General features: G+C 62.8%; 1 protein-coding gene across 1 annotated transcript in view; it reads left to right on the top strand.

Moving 5' to 3' along the window:
- The window catches only part of NCS1 (neuronal calcium sensor 1), a 51,155-nt gene extending 26,402 nt beyond the window's left edge, over positions 1-24,753 (top strand). Inside the window, exons 3-8 of the mRNA XM_062207374.1 lie at positions 7,012-7,150; positions 8,247-8,325; positions 9,003-9,091; positions 9,375-9,452; positions 13,355-13,472; positions 21,503-24,753. Coding sequence (XP_062063358.1) covers positions 7,012-7,150; positions 8,247-8,325; positions 9,003-9,091; positions 9,375-9,452; positions 13,355-13,453 — 484 coding nt within the window. The 3' untranslated portion in view covers positions 13,454-13,472; positions 21,503-24,753. The remainder of the gene's footprint in view (positions 1-7,011; positions 7,151-8,246; positions 8,326-9,002; positions 9,092-9,374; positions 9,453-13,354; positions 13,473-21,502) is intronic.
- The last annotated feature ends 513 nt before the right edge of the window (positions 24,754-25,266 follow it).

Below are 25,266 nucleotides of genomic sequence, written 5' to 3'. Positions count from 1 at the left end.
GCTGGTGTGTACACATGTGCACGGGGAGTGTGTGCGCGTGTGTGCAGTCTGGCTCCAGCCCTCTGCCTCCATGGCTCAGGCTATTGGGCTTGAACCTGCCGGCTCCTTGCTCTGGGAAACCCGCAGGACTGAAAGCCACTGGGGGGCACGGGAAGGGGTCCTCCTCTTGGTGTCTGGGCCTGCCGCGGGCCCCCGGAGGTTGTGCCTGGCTGCTCTGTGCAGTTCCCCGTCCTACTGCTCGTGCCCTCCCTGGCACTGCCCGGGGCAGCTGCCGTGTGTGGCGTGGAGGAGCCGTGGGCTGGGCTCCCCGGAGCACCCTGGCCGGCAGGATTCTGTCAGCGCGAGAGCCGGCGCTGCAGGGCCCTCCGAGGACTGGAGGCCAGGCCGCAGCAGGTTCATTGCGCGCTGAGCAGTGGCTGTGCCAGGCCAGCGCTGGCCCCTGGGGTGTCAGAGGTGAGGGCGAGGCTCCGGGGGCCCTTCCCAGGCTGGCACTGCTGACGGGGTCGGGAGAGCTTTGCAGTGGCCCACTCCTGTCCCCCTTCGCTCTGAAGGAAGCCCGGGGCGGGGTGTGTGTGCCGTCGTCTGGTCTTCTCCAGCCTTGCCTGCCCGCCGGGGCCAAGAGCTGCTCCCACCCGCAGCCGAGCACGTCGCCCACGCCCACGCCCACGCCCACACGGCTGCAAACCGCACAGGGCCCTGGGGCTCGGTGCCCAGCCTTTCTCTGGGAGCCCTGACAATGTGGAAGCCTGTTCCTGCCCGGTCCCCAGCACTGTTGTGGGGGCGTGGCCTCCATGTAAATGCTCCCGGCTGGGTTACAGGTTGAGGGGCGGGGCCCAGGTCAGGGAGTGTCGGGGGTGGGGTGGGGGGGCATCCCTGGGGATGGCTGGCAGGGCAGAGCAGGGTGGGTCAGGGTGGGTTGTCCATGACATCCCTGGCCCTCGTGTGTGGAGGAGGACCTGGTCCCAGGCTCGGCACGTGGCCAGTGCCCAAGACCCCGTGTTGTTGGCGCTCAACTCTCGTCTCTCCAGGCTCACTCAGGTGCCTTAACGGCAGGTGCCAGGTTGGCTCCCATCTCACAGGTGAGGAGACTGAGGCCCGGGGTAATGGCACCTGCCCAGGGTCACACACGGGCCAGGGGTGGAGCCGACCAAGCCAGGTCTGATTTGGGAATCGAACTCTTCTTTTTTAAACTTTCAAAAAACTACATTCAAGCCATTTAGCACGGAAAATTAAAAAAAAAAAAAAAAGTACATTCCAGGCCGGTGTTGTGGAATAGCCGGTTAGGGCGCCACCCACAACACCAGCATATCAGCGCCTGTTCAAGTCCCGGCTGCTCCACTTCCGATCCTGAACCCTGCCAATGGCCCAAGGGTCTGGGGGCACTGTCACCCCCCTGGGGAGACCCGGAAGAAGCTCCTGGCTCCTGGCTTGGGCCTGGCTCAGTCCTGGCCGTTGCAGCCGTTGGGGGAGTGAGTTAAGCAGCGGACGGAGGTCCTCTCTCCGCCTCCCCCTCTGTATCTGTGACTTTCAAACAAAATAAGTGCATCTTTTAAAAAAGCATATTCTGCTTGGAGAGTGGGGGGGCCCAAGTGCCAGTCTGCAGTGACACTCGTGGGACCAGGCTGCCTCTTGTGCCTTCCCTGCCCCCTCCCCGGCGCCTGACCTCAGCCAGCGGTGATGTGAGAACTCCCGTCCTGACCTGGTGTCCAGAGTCAGCCGGCAGGTGCAGGGGAAGCCAGGCTCCCTGAGGGCTTCGGGCACCTGCTGGTGGCTCTGGGGTGCCAGAGAGGTGGGCAGATGCTGGGGACCGGCCCCCCTCGGCCTGTCCTGCTCCGTTCTGGAGTCTGGGATCCAGTTTAGCCAGCCCATATGCTAGCCATGTGCTTCTGTTTGACTTTCACTGAGCACCTGCTATGTGCCGGGCACAGCGGAGGGCCCTGCAGGCCCGGGGTGAGCTAGAGGCTGCGGTCCCTGGGGGCTCTCCGGTCCATCACTCTACAAGTACCACAGGCATTGGCCAGGCACAGCTGTGGAGATGCCCCTGCGGCTGGGCCCGGGGAGAGGCACCGAAGGCTGGTGGAAGTCAGCCGGGCAAGGTGGGCTGAGCAGAAGACGGCCCAGAGCCGGGAGGGGACACCGCTTCAGGAGCCTCCACTTCCCCATCTGTAAAGTGGGCAGATCGTCCATTCCTGCTGGGCTCGTTGGGGTGATTTGGCACGGTCGTGCAGCTGATGGTCAGGGGCCTGGGGGCACTGGCAAGGCAGGGACCGGTGCAGCCCCCATGCTTGCAGGGGCCCACTGTCCCGCTGACTCTGTGGCCGTCTCCACAGACGGTTTTGCTTGTTGTGACTTGGGGGGGTGGGGTGCAACTGGCGTCTGTTGGGTGGAGGCCGAGCATCCCACGGGCACGGGACAGGACCCGGGGGCGGGCCCCTGTTGCCAAAAGTGCAGGGTGGGGAGCCCTAACGTGGTCAGAGCCACTTCTCGGACCCGCGGGGAAAGGAAGGGCATTGCCTGGGGGGTTTGCTCAGGGCCCTCCCACGATGTGACAGGTGCCGGCCAGGTGTGTGTCCCCAGGCGCCTGGCCAGTCTTCTGTCAGCAGCAGGTCTGCGGGAGAGAACAGAGGAGCCCGGGCCTGTTGCAGCCTGAGCCTGGGCCCCGGCTGGGCACGGCCCCGTCCCTGGACTTCCTGGGAACAATCTCCATCGGGAGGCAGGCGCGTCCCGGGGGGGCCCCGTCGGGGGTGGGGGTGAGCACCTGGGCTGGGGTCCTGATGCAGCCAGTCAGTGGGTTAGCCCAGGGCCTGCGCCGCTGCCCTCAGAGCTGTGCCGTTCTGCGGGGTGACGCCGAGGGCTGGGGGCTCCCCCCGGGGGGTGTGTCTTAGAACGCTCAGACCCCGCCCCCTCTGCGGCAGCGAGGCAGGCGCCTTCCTCCGCCCTCTGAGCGCCAACAACCCGGTTATGTAATATTTGGGTAGCAGCCGCTGTACCCAGGCAGGCGTCTGCGCCAGGGCGGGGAGCCGGGGAGGCAGGATCTGAGCGCTGTTCTGCGGATGTGACCTTGGGCCAGTCTTGCCCCCTTTCTGGGGCTCCCAGCGCCCAGCCCTACGGGGCTCACGGGCTCCTGCCAGAGTCTCTGGGGGGATTCCGTCCCCTGGGGCTCAGGACCCCTGGGTGCTTCCTCCAACTCACCTGACATGCCCCCGGCCCCAGCACTGCAGGGCGGAGGAGCTTGTGTGCCAGGGGTGCCACGCCCGGAGGCTGCTGATACAGCTAGGCCCGTGCTGCAGCAGGAGGGACCCTCCTGGGCCTGGGCTACTTCCTGGAGGAAGCCCCGTGCGAGCTGGGGCCGTGCATGGGAGCCGAGAGCTGGTGTGAAGGGAAAAGTGGTTCTGACGCGTGTTAAAGGGGCAGGGGGGGCTTCTCCAGGCGATGGCGCAGGTGGCGTCTGTTTCTGTGGCGCACACCCTGGGCGACTTAGAAGAGAAGTTGGTTTTGGCTCTCGGTTCTGGTCCAAGGTCAAGGAGTGGCCTCCGGGCTGGCAGGGTCCAGAGCCAGCCTCCTGTCTGCTCCCTCCACTTCTTAAAAAGCCCCCACCCTGACGACCTCGTTAATCCTCGCTAAGGCCTCCCTGCTGAACACCACGGTCACATCAAGCCCCACCCCCACCCCCGTCTCCTTTCGCCCCAAGATTTAGTTATTTGAGAGGGAGAGTGACCAAGAGAGGGAGAGAAGACAGATCTTCCACCCACTGGTTCCCTCCCCAGATGCCTGCAACAGTCGGGCCGGGCCAGGCTGAAGCCAGGAGCCGGGAACGCCAGCCTGGTCTCCCACGTGGGTGGCAGGGGCCCAAGTGCTTGGGCTGTCATCCTCCACTGCTTTCCCAGGCGCATAAGCAGGGAGCTGGATGGGAAGTAGAGCAACCAGGACTCGAACCGGCGCTTCCATACAGGCTGCTGGTGTTGCAGGTGGCGGCTTAACCCACTGCGCCAGAACGCCGGCCCCGTTGGCACCTGCTAATGCCCCGCAGTGGGAATTAGGCTTGGACGGGATGGAGCAGGCACTGAGTTGAGTGATCCGGGTGCCCGCACCCCACCTCTGAGGCTGGGGTTCCTTTTCCAGTTCTGCCTCCAGCTTCCTGGAATGCAGACGCCCCTGGGAGACCTGGCTCCTGGCCTTGGTCAGATTCAGCCCCAGCTGGGTGTGGACGAGTGGATGGGGGTTCTCTCTGCGTTCTGTCTCTGTCTCTCAAGCAGCTCTTACAAGTCAGTGTGAGTTTCAGAGGGGACAAGCCACAGAGCAGGTGTCAAGACTGTCCTGGGGGGGGGGGGGATGGGTCTCAACTCCGCTGAATCCAAGGGCGAGCAGAGGCTGTGGATGGAAAGTTACAGGCGGGAGTGGGGGTGGGGCCTTGCTGTACTTGCTGAAGGTGGGACAAGGACTTACACGGTGGGGGGGGGAGGGTGATGAGGAACTCCACCAGCAGTGGGCCAAGCTGACCTAGTAGGGTTCTTGCTGCCCCTGGGCTCAGCAGGCGAAGATTTTGGGGGGCTCAGCACAAGGTCTGGAGGAGAAGAGGGCTGGGAGGAGGCCGACAGGTGGATGGGGTATGGGCAGAAGGAGCTGCAGCCTTGGGCGCAGGGTGCCTCCTGGGGTGGCGGGGGGCCCCTGCAGTGACCTCTGCTCGGTCACCGGCTCCCCGCTGAGCCAGCCTCCCCGCAGGCCCCCCTGCCAGCCCCAGGGCTGCCGCTGGGCCCGCGTGCAGCCGTCTGCAGGGTTCCCTAGGAGCTGCCTCCAGGAGCCTTTAGTTTTCTGTCTTTCCGAGTGCCTCCCTAAGCCCTGGCGCTGCCCGTGTTCCTGCTCCCTGCCCAGGGACCCCCGGCTGGCCTGGGTCTTGTCCTTGAACTTGGCCCTGGGAAGGAGACTGGGAGGAGGCGGCTTTCGAGGGACGGGGGCTGGAGGGGAGGCATGGTGCTTCGTCTGCTATGGGCAGGCTTTGTAGCTGTGGGCGTGGCTTCATGGCTGTGGGTGTGGCCTTGTGGCCATCTCACGGGGGTGTCACTGTCCCCGCTCTGTCCTGCTTGGCTTCCTCCTGGCGTGGCCCATCTGAGGCCCCACCTGGGGGCTGAGCCAAGGCCAGTAGACGCTGGGGGTCCTGCTGGGATTGGGAGGGGGTGGCAGCGAGTGCAGTGGGCCTGGAGACATCGCATGCCGTGCCTCGCGGATGCTGGGGTCGCTGGCTGACCAGCAGGGCCAGCTGACTGTTCGCCTGTTCGTGTGGGCCCTGAGTCCCACACGTTGCTGTGGCCGCACCCCTGAGCCCTGGGTGCTGCAGGGCCTGCATCTGGGAAGTGGGCCCCTTGGACCTGCTGCTGTGGATGGAGGGGGTGAGGGGACGAAGAACCAGCCCGGGAGGCTCCGCGTGGCGCCTGGTGTGGCCCGTGGTCGTGGCGCTGCTGGGCCTCTGGGCCCCCGAGGGGCTTTAGGCGGGGCAGGATGGGCTCAGAGGCTTGGCCTGTTGAGGGCCTTGTGCTGGCTGTGGGCACGGCTGGCACGGTCGGGTGCCTGCTCCCTCCCAGGTGCCCCCAGCCTCACCCTCAGCCCACCCTCTCTCAGCCCGTGCACCTCCGCTATTCCGTTCCCGTGTGTGGCATGGCGTAGCAGGCTAAGCCGCCACGTGGGATGCCACGGCCCATCTCCAGTGCCTGGGTTCGAGTCCTGTCTCTGCTGCCCATCCGGCTCCTTGCTAAAGGGCCTGGGAAGGCAGCAGGTGCTTGGGCCCCTGCCGCACACGTGCGCGACCCAGATGGAGATCCAGGCTCCTGGCTTTGGCCTGGCCCAGCCCTGGCTGTTTGGGCAATTTGGGGAGGGAACCAGCAGATGGGAGTTTTCCCTTTCAGAAAAATACGTAAGAAGACGTAAGAGGGGTTTCCTCTCCGTACCTTGTTCCTGGGGCGTGCGAGGAGAATCGGGAGATGGCCAGGAGGGGGTCTGGGAGGCAGCCCCAGGGCTGCGGATAGCAGACCCCTCCCCTTGGCTTCCCGCTGGGTGCCAGCCCCCTAGGGGAGGGCTCCCAGCTGCACGCAGGAGCGTGGTCAGCTGTATGGTTCATGGTACTGATGGGAAGACTGTGGTGGGCTCATGCTAAGATGGGTGTGAGGACCGTCACTCTATGTAAGTGAGGAGGGTGAGGCTCAGAGAGGTGGGGGCATTGCCTGAGGTTGCCCAGCACTGTATGGCAGAGCTTTAAACTGGGCGAAGCCACACCACCATCTGCTGCCCAGGGTTCAGGAGGGCCCTGTGCTGGACAGCAGGACCCCAGGGTGGGCGAGCCTCCTGGAACAAACCAGGGTCTCCTCTGAGCCCCCTGTGCTGCCCCGTTGTCTGTCTGGGAACAGAGGCGGGGCCTGGGGGAGGGTGTGCAAGTGGGAGGAGCCAGCTGTTGGCCCCCATGGAGGCTCTTTGGGGCCTGGAGGGGTGCAGGGGTGGGCCTCGTGCACGAGCGTGGCTCACGTTTCAGCCCCTGTGGGGAGCACAGACACGCGTGACTGGGTGCTCTGTGTGCAGAATCGGGGCCTTTCCCATGTTGGCGCTCCTCCCGCCTATGCAGAAGGGGCTCAGGGAGGGGAAGTCACTTGTCCACGGTGAGAGGTGGAGGTGGGAGAGAGCCCAGGCCCGGTCAGTGGGGAAGTCACTTGTCCACGGTGAGAGGTGGAGGTGGGAGAGAGCCCAGGCCCGGTCAGTGGGGAAGTCACTTGTCCACGGTGAGAGGTGGAGGTGGGAGAGAGCCCAGGCCCGGTCAGTGGGGAAGTCACTTGTCCACGGTGAGAGGCGGAGGTGGGAGAGAGCCCAGGCCCGGTCAGTGGGGAAGTCACTTGTCCATGGTCAGAAGTGGAGGTGGGACAGAGCCCAGGCCCGGTCTGCGGCCCCGATCCCAGGGGGGCCGGGAGCTCCTGGCAGGTGGGTGAGCTTGGCACCTGCTCCCGGTCTCACCTGGTCTGCTTCCTGCAGGTACAAGGGCTTCATCAAGGACTGCCCCAGCGGGCAGCTGGATGCCGCCGGCTTCCAGAAGATCTACAAGCAGTTCTTCCCCTTCGGGGACCCCACCAAGTTTGCCACGTTTGTTTTCAACGTCTTTGATGAAAATAAGGTGAGCTGTGGGTGGGCGGGGCCGTGGCCAGGGGAGCCGCCTCCCCCCTGGGGGCAGCCGCGGGGTCTCCACACCCACTCTCCCGTGCCAATGTTCCCTTCTGGAGAGGGACCACACACTCGTGTGCGCACTCCCGTGCACACAGAGCACAGCCGCTCACAGATGTGTGCCCATGTACAGTGCACAGATGCACACAGATGTGTGTGCAACCCTACATATGTGTGCGCAGGGCACTGGAGATGAGGTATACAAAGGCTTGTATATGCACACACACACTCATGATGCACACACACAGGTATGGGCACACCACACACAGGTCCACAAGGGCTCTGCAAACTGTCCGTGGAACATGTATGTTATGGGAAGCTGTGCGTGGGTTTCAAAGTTGTTTTGCATCCAAACAAGCTTATCGTTCAATTCGGTTTCCCCAGGAGGTTTTGCAATCCCTTGTTCACCATGCATACACACGTACATGTGTGTGCACCCTGACTTTTCCAGGCAGACGCCTCCAGGGGCAATGTGGGCTTGGTCATCGTGACCGATGGACGCGGGACGCACGGTACCGGGGGCCTTCCCCAGGGAGCCCTCGCAGCAACCTGTGGGCGTCTGGCCTTTAACGCCCCCACTCTGCAGATGGGAAAACTGACACCAAGACTCTGACCCTGTGGGTCTCTAACATCTGCCACTCGCATTTCCTGTCCTGGCCATGGCCTTCTCATTGTTGGCCTGGCCACTGCCGGGGGGCTGCAGCCCCCCATGTCCCCCTGTGACAGGTTTCCCAGCTCTGTGTCACTCACGGGTGGACCTGCTGATTCTCCCAGGGCCCTGGGTGGGGCTGAGGTGTCTGGGCCCTGATGAGTGTGGGTGGGGCTTCTGGCTCCACCTCCTGACCCAAGGGGCTCAGCCTCACCCCTTCCTCCGCCCCTGCTCACCACCCCCCTCCGCCTCCCCTTCCTCTCCTCCTCTCCTCTCACTGGTCCCCACTGTCCATCAGTCATGGGTGACTTTCCTGCTGCTGTCCCCTGTCCCCTGCCTCCAAGGTGCGGCCTGACCAGGTGGCCCAGTGCCCAGCACAGTCTCCTTTCTCTCCCGTCAGGACGGGCGGATTGAATTCTCTGAGTTCATCCAGGCGCTGTCCGTGACCTCGAGGGGGACCCTGGACGAGAAGCTGCGTTGTAAGTCCCGCCCCCTCCCTCCCAGCCCCGGCCAGCGGGATGCAGCTCTCTGCGCTCACCAGGCGGGGGCGCCAGACACCGTGGCAGTGACCACAGATGGCCCCGGGGCTGCCGCTCTGGGCGGGTGGGCCTGAAGACCCCGTTCCCTTGCTACTGTTTGGATGGCTGATTTCATCCACTCACTTATTCGCTAAGTCACTCAACACGGGGAAGGAGAAGACTGGTCTGGGAGCCACCCTGGTGGAGTCCGGCGCTGAGCTGAGATGGGGAGAGTTGGGGGCAGGGTGGGGGTAGAGGTGGGGCAGGTGCTGGGCCCTGGGGCCTGAGGACCTGGAGGGACAACAGAGCTCCCTCCGCGGGCAGGGAGAGACCCTGCGGATCTTTCTTTTGGAGATTAGGGAGGACTTTGTGTAGCAGCCCCTCCTGGAGGTGTTATTTCCCTAGGGAGACCCGGCTCCATTGTGGGAGGGGTGGGGAAGGGTCCAGAGGAGCAGAGGCTTTCCCTCTGGGCCGGGTCCCAGGCCCCTGCCCCGGCAGAGCCAGCGCCCGTCGTGGCCGTGGCCTGTGTATCGCCGCCTGTGCTGCTGGCCTGGTGGGTAACAGGGCCATTGAGCCCGGCTTCCAGTGGGGGTGCGGAGGGCAGGGGGTGTGGCCCAGCCTCTGCCCGTCACTTCCAGGGGCCTTCAAGCTGTACGACCTGGACAACGACGGCTACATCACCAGGAACGAGATGCTGGATATCGTCGATGCCATTTACCAGATGGTGGTGAGGCCGAGAGGGCCAGGAGGGGTCGGGGTCGGGGGGCCCTGTGTAGCCCTCTCCTGCCTTGGCCAAGAGTGGGCCAGGTGGGGGCCGCTGGCCATTGCCAGCTGCCCTAGACAGGCGGGCGGGGCTGGGCGGATGCCCCCGAGCAGGATGGCAGAGATGGGGGGTAGGAGGGAGAGGCGCCTCGTCTGGAGCCAGCCCTGCTCCGGGGCGCGTGTTTCTGGCTGAGCACCTGAAGCCCCCCAGGGCCAGGGCCCACCCCCGCCTGGTCTGTCCCTGGCAGGGGAACACCGTGGAGCTCCCCGAGGAAGAGAACACCCCGGAGAAGAGGGTGGACCGGATCTTCGCCATGATGGACAAGGTGAGCGGGGGCGGGGCTGGCCCTCCACCTGGGAGGGGAGGCGGGACTGGGGGCTGCAACGACTCTGGCCCTGGGCTGCTGCTGGCCCTGGGGGGCGGGGCACTGGCCCATGGCGGGCAGAGGCCTGGAGTCACCGCCGCACGTCGACAGCTCTCTGCACGAGACTGCTGGAGTTTTAAGTTTGTCCCCGGAGTTTTCCTTCATCGACTTGGATCCCTTTGGAATTCTGGACGAGTCTGGACTTCAGGGAATAAGGGCTTCAAGTGCATTAAGTAAAGTCCACAGAGTCCAAAAGGAAGCTCGTTTTTTGGACTGCAGCTGCCGAGCCTGTCCAACAAAGGGCCCGGTGATGAGTGCCCCGTGGGCTTCCGCGGACACAGGTTCAGTAGTACGAGGAGGGGGCGGTGGGCTCCACCAGCCCGATCCCCGAGCCACGTGTCTGGGCCGTGCTGCGGGCGCCGGGACCCCCGCCGTGCACAGTCGCAGGTGTCGCTGGTCTAGCTGGGGCTGGCCCTGGCTCGTCGCTGAGGGGCTGGCGAACAGGAATGAGTTTCTTCCCTTCCAACTTTGCCCACCACTCAGCTTCGCCCCCAGGCCCAGGCTAACGAGCCCTGCTTGCTTCGTGTTTTATTTAAGCTCGGAGAGATCTTCCGTCTGCTGGTTCACGCCCCAGGTGCCCAGGGCCCCCAGCCAGGGCTCAGGACTCGGTCTGGGTCTCCCACGTGGGTGGCGGGGGTCCATCACTGCTGCCCCCCCCCCCCGGTGCACGTGGACAGGAAGCTGGACCCAAAGCAATGGAGCAGGGACTCGAACCGGGAGATGTGGGTGCCCCAAGTGGCATCAAATGCTTGCCTGAACCCTTCTTTAAGTCAAACCTTTTTCAAAAGTGAAAATTCCTTTGTTTTAAATGCAAAATTGAGGGGCCAGCACCGTGGCATAGCGGGTGAAGCCTCCGCATCCCGGGTCGAGAATCAGCTGCTCCACTTCCCATCCAGCTCCCTGCTAAGGCGCCTGGGAAAGCAGCAGAGGATGGCCCAGGTGCTTGGGCCCCTGCATCCACATGGCAGACCCGGAGGAAGCTCCTGGCTCCTGGCTTTGGCCTGACCCAGCTCTGGCTGTTGCGGCCATTTGGGGAGTGGACCAGCAGGTGGAAGATCCCTCTGTCTCTCTCTCCTCTCTGTGGTTCTGCCTTTCAAATAGATAAAAAGATGGATCTTTGAAACAAAATGCAACATTGAGGCCATGACGGCAGGAAACCCTTAAAAGCAAAGTCTGTGGCCTGAGGCCGAGTCCTTGCCTCTCTGCCGGCTGCAGGTGCTGGCCCTAAAAGCCGAGAGCCTGAGGCCCGCCCTCCAGAGATCAGGGCATGTCGGGAGGACCCTCAGAAGGCGTGTGGGCTGGGAGATTCGCCAGCTGGGTGTGGAGCAGGGAGCGGCGCCTCCCTGTGCCAGAGGCCACGCCCCCCTCAAGCCCCTGCCTTGTGTCCCGCCCTAATTTTTTTTTTTTTTTTTTTGACAGGCAGAGTGGACAGTGAGAGAGAGACAGAGAGAAAGGTCTTCCTTTGCCGTTGGTTCACCCTCCAATGGCCGCCGCGGTAGCGCGCTGCGGCCAGCGCACCGCGCTGTTCCGATGGCAGGAGCCAGGTGTTTATCCTGGTCTCCCATGGGGTGCAGAGCCCAAACACTTGGGCCATCCTCCACTGCACTCCCTGGCCACAGCAGAGAGCTGGCCTGGAAGAGGGGCAACCGGGACAGGATCGATGCCCCGACCGGGACTAGAACCCGGTGTGCCGGCGCCGCAAGGTGGAGGATTAGCCTAGTGAGCCACGGCGCCGGCCGTCCTGCCCTAATTTTAAGAAGCAGAGCAGGGCCGGCGCCGCGGCTCACTAGGCTAATCCTCCGCCTTGCGGCGCCGGCACACCGGGTTCTAGTCCCGGTCAGGGCACCGATCCTGTCCCGGTTGCCCCTCTTCCAGGCCAGCTCTCTGCTGTGGCCAGGGAGTGCAGTGGAGGATGGCCCAAGTGTTTGGGCTCTGCACCCCATGGGAGACCAGGATAAACACCTGGCTCCTGCCATCGGAACAGCGCGGTGCGCCGGCCGGCGGCCATTGGAGGGTGAACCAATGGCAAAAGGAAGACCTTTCTCTCTGTCTCTCTCTCACTGTCCACTCTGCCTGTCAAAAAATTTAAAAAAATAAAATAAAAAAAAAAGCAGAGCAGACCCCAGCCCAGGCCTCTGACTTCCCAGGTCTGGCATCCTGGGAGGTGACGGTGCCTCAGTTTCCTCACTGAAGACTGCCTGGGGCCAGCTCATCCCTCACCGTCTGAGGGCAGCCGGGCTGTGCCTGAGTGAGAGCAGCCGGGCGTGGTCACTGCAGGCCCCCCCCCCCCCCCAGGGGCCCGAGTGCAGCCGGGGGTCCCGGGCCTTTTCCTTGTGGTCCCGCAGTCTCCCTGGGAGACACCCTCTGGCCGCAGTTCCCCCTCCCCACTCAACACCCTGTGCCTTTATTTTATTTTATTTTATTTTATTTTTTTAAGATTTATTTTTTGAAAGACAGCCACAGAGAGGCAGAGAGAGAGAGAGAGAGAGAGGTCTTCCATCTGCTGGTTCACTCCCCAAATGGCTGCAACAGCCAGAGCTGGGCCAGAGCCAGGAGCCAGGAGCTTCCTCCGGGTCTCCCATGCAAGTGCATGGTCCCAAGCACTTGGGCCATCTTCTACTGCTTTCCCAGGCCACAGCAGGGAGCTGGATCAGAAGTGGAGCAGCCGGGACTTGAACAGGCACCCGTATGGGATGCTGGCACTGCAGGTGGCGGCTTTACCCGCTGTGCCACAGCGCCGGCCCCTCTGCTGCCTCCGGGGTTCCAGGACAGGCTATTCCAGGGGCAGAGTCTTCCTTTCTTTCTTCTTTTCTTCTTAAAGGTCAATTTATTTGGGGCCGGTGCTGTGGCACAGTAGGTTAATTGCCTGTGGTGCCAGCATCTCATATGGGTACCGGTTCTAGTCCTGGCTGCTCCGCTCTCTGCTGTGGCCTGGGAGAGCAGTGGAAGACGGCCGGTGCTTGGGCCCCTGTACCCATGTCGGGGACCTGGAGGAGGCTCCTGGCTCCTGGCTTCAGATCAGTGCAGCTCCGGCCATTGTGGCCATTTGGGGAGTGAACCAGCGGATGGAAGATCTCTCTGTCTCTCCCTCTCACTGTCACTCTGCCTGTCAAAAAATAAAAAATAAATAAAAAAATAAAAAATAAAAAATAAATAAATAAATAAATAGAATCTTTTTTTAAAAAGATGAATTTATTTGTTTGAATGGCAGAGTTGTAGAGAGAGGGAGACAGAGGTCTTCCAGCTGCTGGTTCACTTCCCAAATGGCTGCAATGGCCATGGCTGGACCAGTCTGAGGCCAGGAGTCAGGAGCTCCATCCAGGTCTCCCACGTGGGTGCAGGGGCCCGAGCACCTGGGCCATCCTCTGCTGCTTTCCCAGGCTGTTAGCAGGGAGCTGGATCGGAAGTGGAGCAGCCGGGGCGTGAACCTGTGCTCCAACAGAGGGGGCCGAGGGGTGGTTTCAGTCCCTTCTCTAGTGACCCCAGAGGCATGAGGTGCCGTTAGCCCTGGGGGACTCCCTGCTGCTTGGGGACCTCAGTGGCAGCCATGGAGCTGAGCTTGGACTCAGTGGGCGGCTCGGGCCGGCCGGCGGAGCTCTCCCGGGTGCTGGAGGAAGCTGCGCAGTGGCTCCCAGCCTCAGGTGAGGGACTGGACCCAGCGAGCGGGACGCGGGCCCTGAGCACCCACGCTCTGAGTGCTTCTGAACCGTGTGGCCTGGCCGGGGGCGTGCTCCTGGGTGCAGCCCTGGGCCCCTCCCCCGGGGGGCTGGGTGCCCCACCTTCAGCCGCCTCTCTCTTCCCAGAACGCCGATGGGAAGCTGACGCTGCAGGAGTTCCAGGAAGGGTCCAAGGCGGACCCCTCCATCGTGCAGGCGCTGTCCCTCTATGATGGGCTGGTATAGTCCAGGGCCCGGAGCTGCGGTGAGTGGGGTCCCGGGGCGGGGGTGGCGGTGAGTGGGGGCCCTGGGGTGAGGGTGGCGGTGAGTGGGGGCCCCGGGGCGGGGGTGGCGGTGAGTGGGGGCCCCGGGGTGAGGGTGGCGGTGAGTGGGGGCCCCGGGGCAAGGGTGGCGGTGAGTGGGGTCTCCGGGTCGGGGGGGTGGCGGTGAGTGGGGGCCCCGGGGCGGGGGGTGGCGGTGAGTGGGAGCCCCGGGGTGAGGGTGGTGGTGAGTGGGGGCCCCGGGGCGGGGGTGGCGGTGAGTGGGGGCCCCGGGGCAGGGGTGGTGGTGGGTGGGGTCTCCGGGTCGGGGGGGTGGCGGTGAGTAGGGGCCCCGGGGCGAGGGTGGCGGTGAGTGGGGGCCCCGGGGCGGGGTGGTGGTGGTGGGGGACCCCAGTCACAAGTCACCAAGAACTGGCAGGTGGGCACCTGGGTTCGGCCCGGGCCTGGGTCTCCCCGTGGGTGCAGAGCAGCTGTGTCCTGTCCTTTCTGCGGGCCAGGCTCAGCCTGCTCCGGTCTCCTGGGGCTGAAGACGGGGAATTCCAGCCTCGGCCGCGGCTCTCTGAGCAGCCAGAGGAAGAGCTGTGTCGCCCGCAGCTCCCAGGGCTTGGTCTCCACCATGGCTCTAAGTTCGGAGTAACCATGGGGCGCAGGGCTGGGTGACAGCGGGCGCAGGGCTGGGTGACAGCGGGCGCAGGGCTGGGTGACAGCGGGCGCAGAGCTGAGTGACAGCGGGCGCAGGGCTGAGTGACAGCGGGCGCAGGGCTGAGTGACAGCGGGCGCAGGGCTGGGTGACAGCGGGCGCAGGGCTGAGTGACAGCGGGCGCAGGGCTGGGTGACAGCGGGCGCAGGGCTGAGTGACAGCGGGCGCAGGGCTGGGTGACAGCGGGCCGTGTGCAGTCACAGCGGGCCGTGTGCACCCCCGGTGTTGCTGGTGGAGGCCCGTCTTCTGTCCCCACTCTCCTGCCCCTCCTGTGTTCTGCAGGGTGGGCTGGGGGCATTGGGAGGGCCTGAGCCCAGGCTGTGTCCCGCGCTCCTCTGGTTGCTGGCCGCAGGCGGTGAGCGCGCCCCAGCCAGGGGCCCCGCCTGTTTCCCAGAGCGCTTGTACCATTCCATCCTCACAGCCCAAGCCCACGAGGGATCCCGTCGCCCCGGTCCTGGCTGTGTAGTTACGTGTGGGGGTGCACAGTGTTACCCCTACGCGGCGGCTCGTAGAACAGATGTCAGGGACGTGGGCACGGCTTGGCTGGGTGCCTGCCTCGAGTCCGGCTGTGGGGAGGGTGACCACCCTCCCAGGCTGCCCGGGACCCTCCCCCGGCCCGCCAGACCCCTCAGTCCTGACCAGGTGGGGCGAGCGCCGACGCTGGCTGGGGCTCTGCTTTACCGGGCGGTTCCGCCGGGGCTGATCCGCTTCCAGGCTTGCTCCTGCAGGTGGGCCACCTCAGTGCGTCCCCGCTGGCCCTGGCTGGCGTCCCTCAGGGTGGGCTTCCCGAGAGCAAGGTGGGGAGACAGTTGAGACCAAAGCCACCGTCTCCTAGCTCTGTCTTGGCGGTGGCTCCTGCAGCTTTTCAAGAAATCCTGGGCTGCCTTTGACTATGACGTTTGTGTTTAGGTTTTAGAATCAGCTTCTAGATTTCCCCACAAGCAGTCGTGTGGGGGGAGCTGGCTCTTTGGAGAGCCGAGTCTTCTATTCATTTAAGTCTTTTATGATTTTTCTTTTCTTTTTTAAAAAAATGTATTTATTTATTTGAAAGTCAGAGTTACACAGAGAGAGGAGAGGCAGAGAGAGAGAGAGAGATCAGAGAGAAAGAGAGAGAGAGAGAGAGAGAGAGAGAGAGAGAGAGAGAGGTCTCCCATCCGCTGGTTCACTCCCCAATTGCCTGCAATGGTCAGAGCTGCGCCAATCCGAAGCCAGGAGCCAGGAGCTTCTTCTGGGTCTCCCGTATGGGTGCAGGGGCCCAAGGACTTGGGCCATCCTCTACTGCTTTCCCAGGCCATAGCAGAGAGCTGGATGGGAAGTGCAGCAGCCGGGGACTCGAACCAGTGCCCATATGGGATGCCGGTACTGCAGGCAGCAGCTCTATTTGCTACGCCACGTGCTGGTCCCCTAGGAGTTGTTGTTTACAATAATCATGAAGAGTATGGAATTTTATAAAAAATTATTTGAAGAGCAGAGAGAAAAAGAGAGAAGGAGGGAAGGAGAGAGAGAGAGAGAGAGAGGGAGAGGGAGAGAGAGAGAGAGAGAGAGAGAGAGAGGTCTTCCTTCTGCTGGTTCGCGCCCCAGATGCCGGCCCCAGCCGGGCCAGGGCACCCAAAGCCAGGAGCCCGGATCCCCATGCAGTCTCCTGTGCGGGTGGCAGGAACTCAAGCACTTGGGCCACATCTGCTGACTCCCAGGGAGCTCGTTGGCAGGAAGCTGGGTAGGAAGCAGAGGAGGGATTCGATCCCAGGCACTCAGATATGGGACGCAGGTGTCCCAGGGGTGGCTTCACTCATGAGCCATAGCACCTGCCCCATCCCCCCTTTTTAAGATGTTGAATTTTATCAAAGAAAATGGATGGCCTGGCCAGCGCCGCGGCTCAATAGGCTAATCCTCCGCCTGCGGTGCCGGCACCCCGGGTTCTAGTCCCGGTTGGGGCGCCGGATTCTATCCCGGTTGCCCCTCTTCCAGGCCAGCTCTCTGCTGTGGCCCGGGAAGGCAGTAGAGGATGGCCCAAGTGCTTGGGCCCTGCACCCGCATGGGAGACCAGGAGAAGCACCTGGCTCCTGGCTTCAGATCAGCGCTGTGCACTGGCTGCAGCGCGCCGGCCATGGCGGCCATTGGAGGGTGAACCAACGGCAAAAAGGAAGACCTTTCTCTCTGTCTCTCCCTCTCTCACTGTTCACTCTGCCTGTCAAAAAAAAAAAAAAAAAAAAAAAAGGATGGCCTGGCCTTGTGGTGCAGCGGGTTAAGCTGCCACTGTGAGGCCGGCATCCTGTATGGGTTCCTCCAGCTCAGTGTACTGCGCCCAGGAAGGCAGCCGAGGACGGCCCAAGCGCCTGGGCCCCTGCACCCATGTGGGAGACCCAGAAGAAGCAAATCTTTAAAAAATGTTTCCACATCTACCAGAATCTCATATAACATTTTCCTTTTTTGATTTTTTAAAGATTTATTTTCTTTATTTGAGAGGCAGAGTTACAAAGAGAGAGAAAGAGGGAGAGACAGAGAGAGACAGCGAGAGAGAGAGGTCTTCCATTCGCGGGTTCACTCCTCAGATGGCCACAGCGGCTGGGGCTGGGCCGATCCGAAGCCAGGAGCTTCTCCCAGGTCTCCCACGTGGGTCAGGGGCCCAAGGACTTGGCCATCAGCTGCTGCTTTCCCAGGCGCATCAGCAGGGAGCTGGCTCAGAAGTGGAGCAGCCGGGACTCGAACTGGCGCCCATATGGGATGCTGGGGATGCTGGAGCTGCAGGCAGCCCCACCCCCCACGCCACAGCGCCAGCCCCTCCCTTTGTGATTTATGTTGAGGCCAGGACTCACACAGATGGATTTTGGACTGGAAGCCCCGCTGTGTGCTAAGAGCAAATCCCACGCAGTGTCTCCCCTTGTGCGGCTCATGGGGTTGGATCTGCCAAAGCTTCGCTCCAGGGGACCAACACATGTGGCCGCTGCTGTCATTGTCATTCGATGTTAAAGACACCTTCTCCTTGATGACACACGCGGTAGGCGCGTGTGCTCCTGGGAAGCGAGGCCATGTGGCCATGCGTGTGTCTCGCGGGTGGCGACCAGCTCAGGGTAACTGCGTGTCTGTCTGCACCTCGGACTTTTACCATTTCTTCCCGTTGGAAGGTCGAAGTCCTCTTACCAGCTGTTCTTGGTTTTGGATTACTGGTCAGCCGTGGTCTCCCTGCTGTGCGAGAACCGTAGGGCCCCTCCTGTCCACGTGCACCTGTCCCCGGAACCACCCCCTCTCCATCCCTTCTTGGCCAGGGCTTCCGTAGCCCCTGGAAACCCCCCTTCTCCTCCCTGCTTCCGTGAGACAGGCCTTGTGGCTCCTGCACAGGTCGTGTGCTGTTTGTCTTTCTGTCCCTGCCTCGTTTCGCTGGCGGGCTTCTGGGTGATTCTCTAGCTGTTGTGGCTGGGGCTGGAGTGAGCACGCAAGTGCCGGCGTCTCGGCAGCCAGCCGACTGCGTTTCCTGCGGATCCGTGCCCATCGGAGGGATTGCTGGGTCATATGCTGGTTCCACATCCAGCTCTCTTGAGGACGCGCCGCCATTTTTAAAAGTTTATTTGTTTTTGTTTGTTTGAAAGGCTGAGAGATAGACAGATCTCCCGTCTGCCGGTTCACTCCCCAAATGCCTGCAATGGCCACGGCTGGGTCAGGCTGCAGCCAGGAGCCTGGACTTGATCCGGTACTTGAGCCGCCTCCCAGGGTGCACACTGGCAGGGAGCTGGAGTTGGAAGTGGAGCTGGGACGCCAACCCAGGGACTCTGATACGGAATGCGAGGGTCCCAAATCTTTTTTTTTTTTTTTTTGGACAGGTAGAGTTAGACAGTGAGAGAGAGAGAGAGACAGAGAGAAAGGTCTTTCTTTTTCCGTTGGTTCACCCCCCGAAGTGGCTGCTACGGCCGGCGTGCTGCGCCGATCCGAAGCCAGGAGCCAGGTGCTTCCTCCTGGTCTCCCATGTGGGTGCAGGGCCCAAGGACCAGGGCCACAGCAGAGAGTTGGACTGGAAGAGGAGCAACTGGGACAGAATCCGGAGCCCCACCCGGGACTAGAACCTGGGATGCTGGCGCTGCAGGCGGAGGATTAGCCAAGTGAGCCGTGGTGCCGGCCTGTCCCAAATCTTAACCACTGTCCAAATGCCCGCCCGACTCAATCACTGTTGATGGCTGCATAGTATTCCATTATAAGTTAGCCAGTCCTGTGGCTGGACATCCTGGGGGCGGGGCTAGAATCTTATTTCTACTGTGGGAAGACTCGTGTGCGTGGTAGAGAAGAGTGTGGCTCTGCACTGTCTCTGCCCTCCCCCACACCCTCTCTGCCCTCCCCCACACCCTCACGCTGGGTTATCCTGAAGCAAATTCAACACAGCCTGTCCTCTCACACGGCAGGATTCTGTGACTTCTTTCTTTCTTTTAGGATTTTATTTGTTTACTTGAAAGTCAGAGTTACAGAGAAGCAGAGGGAGGGAGGGAGGGAGGGAGGGAGAGAGAGAGAGAGAGAGAGAGAGAGAGAGGTCTTCCATCCTCTGGTTTACTCCTCAGATGGCCACAACGGCTGGAGCTGCATCGATTCGAAGCCAGGAGCCAGGAGCTTCTTCCAGGTCTCCCACGCGGGTGCAGGGGCCCAAGGACCTGGGCCATCTTCTACTGCTTTCCCAGGCCACAGCAGAGAGCTGGATCGGAAGTGGGGCAGCCGGGACTCCAACCGGCACCCATATGGGATGCCGGCACTGCAGGTGGCAGCTTTACCTGCTACGCCACAGTGCCGGCCCCTCTACGATTTCTGTCTGAAAGATATTCTTCTAAAAATCGATGAAGCTGGGGATTCAGTGGCCCCTTCTTCCCCTGCTGTCCTGGCTTCCCGTCAGCTCAGTTTCCCCTGACTTTGCCTGCCCGGGTCAGAGCCTGCAGCAGGTGCACGTGTCCCCGCGGGGGGCTGGCCCCCGGCCCTGGTTTGACCTGTGCGTGTCCCCTTCCCTGCCTGCTCTGGCTGCCTGTTGAGAAGCACATTCTGTAGCGCTCGCCGTGGCAGCCGGCACGCCGCCGAGGACTCCCTGCCTCGTGATCAGCACGCGCCTCCTCTCCCGCTCTTCCGGGCGGTGACCTTGGATCTGCATTTGGGATTCAGTTCGGCCCATGCTGGGGAGAACAGCTCACGAGGGTGTTCTGTGCAGCCACCGGGAGGCCCTGGCTTGTGCTTAGCTCCACCACTCGGGAGGGCGTGCGACAGTGACACTCTGCGCTGATGACGTCTCTCCCTCCCTGGCGTCTGAGCTGGGGGAATTCTGCAGGGGAGACTCCCGTCGACTGCTTATTCCAAGGCTGGGTTTTCTTTTAATTTATTTATTTGAAAGGCAGAGTGACAGACAGACAGAGAGAGAGAGAGAACTTCCATCCAGTAGTCTGTTCCCCAAATGGGGCTGGGCCGGGCCAAAGCCGGGAGCCTGGAACTCCATCCGGGTCTCCACGTGGGCAGCAGGAACCCCAGGGCTTGAGTCCCCACCGCTGCCCTCCAGGCTCAGCGTCAGCAGGAAGTTGGGTCGGAAGCAGAGCCAGGGCTCGGGGCAGGCACCCCGACACGGGCCGCAGGAACCCCGGCAGCGTCTGGACCGCTGTGCCACACAGCAGCCCCAGCAGTTTATTTTTTTTTTTTTCGAATAGCATGAGTTTGTGGATTTAAGCGTATCTGGTGAGCTTCATGTCCACATAGCCGTGGGGCGTGGTGTGCTATCTCGATGCATGCGTGTGGTGTTCGGCGATCAGGTTGGGGCGGCTGGCCTCTGTCACCAAGCATTCCGAAGCCTCTCTGCGAGCTGGTTTGAACTAGTCAGTGCCTGGCTGTAGCCCCAGTCACCGCACTGTGGAGCAGTGCCCAGGAAGTTCTTCCTCCCGTCCACCTGCTCCCGGCAGACACAAGGCTCTGGAACATTCTTTCATGTCAGCTTCAGATAAGCTCCCCGCACGACAAGGGCCGAGACGCACTTCAGCTGTCGCAGGAGGAGCAGGGCACATCACAAAGGTTCATGGGACACGTGCAGGAGTGGCCAGGGCTCCCGGTGCTGGCGTGGGCCTGAGTGGACCTGACCGTCCTCGCTGAGGGGTTCAGGCACTCCCTGGGGGCGCTCTGCCCCCCCAGCACCTGTTCCCTCTTCCCATGAGCTTCTCGGTTCCCTCCCTTCACACGGGGACCACAGTGGCCACCCAGCCCTTGTTCTGCAGGGTTCTCCTGCTTCCTGCTTCCTCCAGGGGCGCTACCCTCCTGCCCCCGCTTCCTGGGAGAGGAAGCTGATTGCCCAGCTAATGTCTTCAAGACTCTTACAAACTCAGCCGCTCTGGGATCAGCTGCCGGCACAGGTGGTCACATGGGGACGGTGCTGTTGGGCGTGGCATCTTGGAGGTGTTAGGGGCAGCTGGCAGCGGAGGACTGACCCGGGTCAGGCCTGTGGATCTCTGTGTGTCTGTGACTTCTGCCCCTCTGTCTCCCTCTGGGTCCGTGACAGGGAGCAGGTGGGGCAGGCCATGGGGAAAGCTTGGCGTGTACCCAGAGTGCTTTAGAACGAATCTACCCAGGCGGGCGTTGTGCACAGGGTGAAGCCCTCATCCGTATCCGAGTGCCTGGTTCGAGTCCCCTCTCCGCTTCCCATCCGCCCCCTGCTAATGGACTGGGGAGGTGGCTGATGATGGCTCAAGTCCTTGAGAGACCTGGAAGAAGCTCCTGGCTCCTGGCTTCCGCCGTTGCGGCCATCTGGGGATGGGAGATCTGTCTGTCACTGCATTTCACTCTCCCCATTTCCCGCTCGCTGCTCCTGAGCCCCCGGCCCCTGTGCTGTGCTTTGTCTGCGTGGGCGGGCGGCCAGCAGGTGCACCTGCCTCCTTCCTCTTCGTAACGGGGTGTTCGCGGATGTGTTGGTCCACCGCCTTCTGCTTAGCCATTCGTCTGTGAGGGACATTTGGGCTGTCTCTGTCCTTTTTTTTTTTTTAATGTTTATTTAATTATTTTTATTTCTTTGAAAAGCAGAGAGTTCTTCCATCCTCCCCAGATTCTCGCAACAGCCAGAACAGCCGGGTCAGGCCAAAGCCAGGAGCCGAGAGCTCTGTTCTGATCTCCAGCATGGGTAGCAGTGGCCCCAATGCTTGCGCCATCCCCTGCTGCCCTCCCAGGCGCACTAGCAAGAAGCTGCATTGGAAGTGGAGCAGCCGGGACTCGAACCGGCGCCCACAGGGGACTCCGGCCCCTTGTGGGTTTCTCTAGGAGAAATCAGAGCACCCAGGGGTGGGCCAGCTCTGACCCTGCGCCCCTTGTGTCTTGCAGATGTCTGGGGAGCCTCCTCTGTGCCCTGAGGCCGCCTCTGCCCCCACGCCCCCGAGCCTCCCCGCCTCCCTCGGCCTCCGCACACAGCCAGCTGTCCTGGACGCGGGAGGCCCCGGCTGCCCTCCTCGCACCCCGCACCCACCCGCAGCCTGAAGCCACCGGCTCGGATCCATCGCCAACAACCTCTGCTTGTCCGGAAGACGACAGCACGCATCGAAGCCGCCCCAGCTCTCTGCACCACCGCGGCCCCGGCTCCGGCTCCTCCCGCTCTCCTGTGTGCACGTGCTTTCCTTGTTCATTCCAAACAGACGTTTTAAAGGGGAAAACACCCCCTTCGGTGGGAGGAGACGCCGGCCGACAGCTGGGGAGGAGGCCTGGGGGGCCCCACCCCGACGCCACCTCCGCCTCCTGGCCCGGGGGCCCCAGGGATATCATTAGTCCTCCCGTCCTCGTGGGCGGCCAGCACGGCTCACCGCGCGGACGAGAACCGGCCGCCACAGCTGGTTGTGGGCCGCCTGAGGATTTTATATCGACGTATACAATGCAGACTTTTTATTTATTGGTTGGTAACCGTTGCTGCTGCCTCGCGTGTCCAGAGCCCCAGGGGCACGGGGCCACCGCTGACATGTGCCCGCCCTCCCCACCTGCCCGCGCTCGCTCGGGGCCGTGGCGGCCTGCAGCGGCCGAGAAGCCAAAAAACTTTTTTCTTTCTCCCCCCGGATTCCGCACTTGATGTTTAGAGTGGGGAACGGCAGGCGCTCCTTGCTGCCACCCGGGGCCTCCGTCTGAACCCCTCCCTCCGCCTGTGACCCCCCACCCGGAAAATCACCTTTGCTTCCCCGGAGCAGGGGCGGGGGCAGGGTGGGTTTGCACTCAGCGCCTGCGTTCTCTCCCGCTCTGCTCCCCTGGCCCCCGTCTGCATTTTTCCCACGAGACCGAGCTCCCTTCTCAGCTCAAAGGCTGGCACGAGAGGAGGGAAGAGGGTTCCAGCCGCCCCCTGCCCTTCGGGGCCGTGGCCCCTGCACCCCCGCAGGAGGCTCCTGGCTCCGCCTGCCGCTGACATAAGGCGACCCCAGAACGGCTGCAGGCTTGAGGCCGGGGTCTGAGCTGCCCCCATCTGCAGAGCCGTGAGGCCAGGCCTGGGTGACCGGGACCTCCTGTGCCGGAGCTGCGTTGTTCCCAGGCCCCTGGCTGCGGCTGTGTTGCTGCTGTGGCCTGAGGCTGGGTCCGCAGCCTGGCCCGGTTCGCTCCTCACACAGGTCCCCAGACACACAGCAGCTGAGGCTTGCTGGTGCGTGGGGTCTGCCCCAGGTGCCAGCTGTGTCCAGTGCCACACCTTATCCCTCCCTGCGGATTCCTCGGTCCCCGAGCTCATCCTGGCCAAGGGAAAGCCTGCGGGGGATGGGGAGGGGCCCTGGAGCAGCTCTGTTGCCTGCTGGGGGCTGGCCTGTGTCTCCTGTTCTTGCGTCCCCTTTGCGAAGTCACCGCCTGCCCCCGTCCCCGAGAGGAGAACGCTGGCCCTGGGATCAGCCTCGGTCTCCACTCTGCCCACTCGGAGGCTGGGTCTCCCTGCTCAGGAGCCCCTCACCTGCGTGGCGCTCCATGGGGGGCAGCTGTGCCGGCTAGTGCTGGCGTGGCTGGTCCCTGTTCTCCGAGCTGCTCGGCCAGCCCCAGCAACGCCCCCTCCTGCATGGGCCGACCCTTTGCAGAGACCCCTGCCGGGAGGGCAGCAGCAGCCCCCCCTCCACAGCCAGGACGCCTCACCTGTTCCTAGGCCAGCTCCGACCAGGGACATTAGGGCAGGGCGTGGCCCTGGGGACCAGAGGGTGGTGGGGGTGGGGGGCTTTCCCAGGTCAAATTACTTCTCTGTGGTCTCTGCTGGGCTTTGTGGTCAGATGGGGACGGTGCTGTTAGGCATTGCGTCTTGGAGGTGTTGGGGGCGACTGGTGGCGGAGGACTGACCCGGGTCAGGTCCGCGGATCTCTCCTGTGGCCCAGGCCTTCCTCCCAGCCTCCCTCCCTTTGCTTGGTTTGGGGCCATGGATGTGGCTTCCGGCCGTAGCGGTGGTACCCTCGGGCCTGCGGCCCAGTGTGTCCTGGCTACACCCTGGCCACGTTCACTTGAGGTTGCCTGGGAGAGACCCGTTTCTGTGCCCTTGCACCAGGCCTCCGGCTGTGGCCACAGCCTCAGGTCCTCAGCCTGGCCCCTCCGAGACTGCCCCAGCCCGAGGCCAGGCCCTGCACCCTCTGCAGAACCTCTCTCCTGGGCCAGTCTGCCATGGCCTGCCCACTTCCTCCCACTCTGTTGCGGGTGACCTGGGAGAGGGTGGCGGCTCTCCATCTTTAACCAGGCAGCGTGTAAGTGACACCAAGGCAGGGATGTGGGGTCCTCCGTACCGACATCGCCTCCCCTCAGCCAGCCGACGTCTAGGCAGGTGCACTGGGCATTGGGGGGCTTTGTCTCTTCTCTGGGGGTGCCTGGGATCCCTCCTGGACCCAGCAGCCTCTCTAGAGAAAGTCCCGCTCCTGCCAAGGGAAAGCCGCCCTGTTCCCAAGGTGGTTTAAGTTTTTAAGGGAGCCAAGGAAGCGTGGGGCGCCCCCTAGTGGCTTGCATTTGGAAGTGCTCGGGGCCCCAGCTAAGAGGGAAGCTAGAGTTGGGGAGGTGTGGAGGGGGCCCCGTGTTATGGGCAGTGTCCCCCACCTCTGCTAGGCTTTCCTAGGGGTAGGAGTTAATTATCTAAGGGCACTGTGATGGGACGTCTTGCCCCTCCCACTCCGTTTTTTTTTTTTTAAATATCTGCGGAATAAACCCGATGGTTAATTTTTGAATGAATAAAATGCTTTTGTTGAATAAACAGCTGGTCCCATCTTGTCTTGCCTCTAGGCTCAGGCTCTGTCTGCTGCCCAGGATGGGGGATACACAGGCCCCCTGCCCACACCCACCCCGCAGCCTGGGCCTCTTCCCCAGGGAGGCCACCCCCACCACCCAGTCTCTGGGGCCGGTGTCCTCGGTCTGTCCACGCCCCCCTCCCTCCCCCAGAGTGTGGGCGTCGTAACCAAAGCCCCTCGTGGGGATGCCGGCTCCTGGAGGCATCAGCTTCGGGAAGGCACTCGGGCGTCTTTGCAAACACGCAGTGGAAGGCACCGGCTCCAGCTCTGGCTGTCTGTCTCCCCACCTACTTACCCTGGCGGTGCCCCCCTGCAGTCTCTATGGGGTGCCGTCCTGTCTGTGTCCCTGGCGATGTGGGCTGGGTCAGGCCCAGGCCCCGCCGGTCCCCTGCTGTATGTCGTCCGTGTCACGCCAATTAAACAGCTTCCTGGACTTGTCCTCAGCTCCCCGTGTGGCCTGTGCTTTGTCTGTCTCTCCTCTCTTCCGTGCCGTTGTACCCTTGCTCCCCTCACGCCATCTCTCGCCTTGAGCACTGTCTGCCGGTCCCCCCCAGAGTGCCCATGCCCACTGGGGCCCTGGAGGGTAGTGGTCCAGCCAGGGCTGTGGCCTGGGGTGAGGCACCTGCTATCCTACAAGGTTCACAGGTTGGGGGTCTGGAAAGGGCTTCCGTTGCTTAAAAATGGGTGGGGACATTGGCCCGGGCTGTGGCTCTCAAAGCCGAGGCTACACCCCAATTACTCGGGGGCCTGTTGGGGCCCAGGCGGCCGGCCCCACCCCCTCAGTTGGGTGATGGAGGCAGGTGCCTGACCTGGCTGATGCCGCGAGTCTGGGGGCTGCACTTTGAGACCCTCTGGTGGGACCCTTGCTCTGCGGGG

The sequence above is a fragment of the Lepus europaeus genome, chromosome 12, assembly GCF_033115175.1.
Source record: "Lepus europaeus isolate LE1 chromosome 12, mLepTim1.pri, whole genome shotgun sequence".
Classification (NCBI taxonomy): Eukaryota; Metazoa; Chordata; class Mammalia; order Lagomorpha; family Leporidae; genus Lepus; species Lepus europaeus.
Note: the sequence above shows the minus strand (reverse complement) of the source record. Positions and strands in the feature narration are given on the sequence as shown.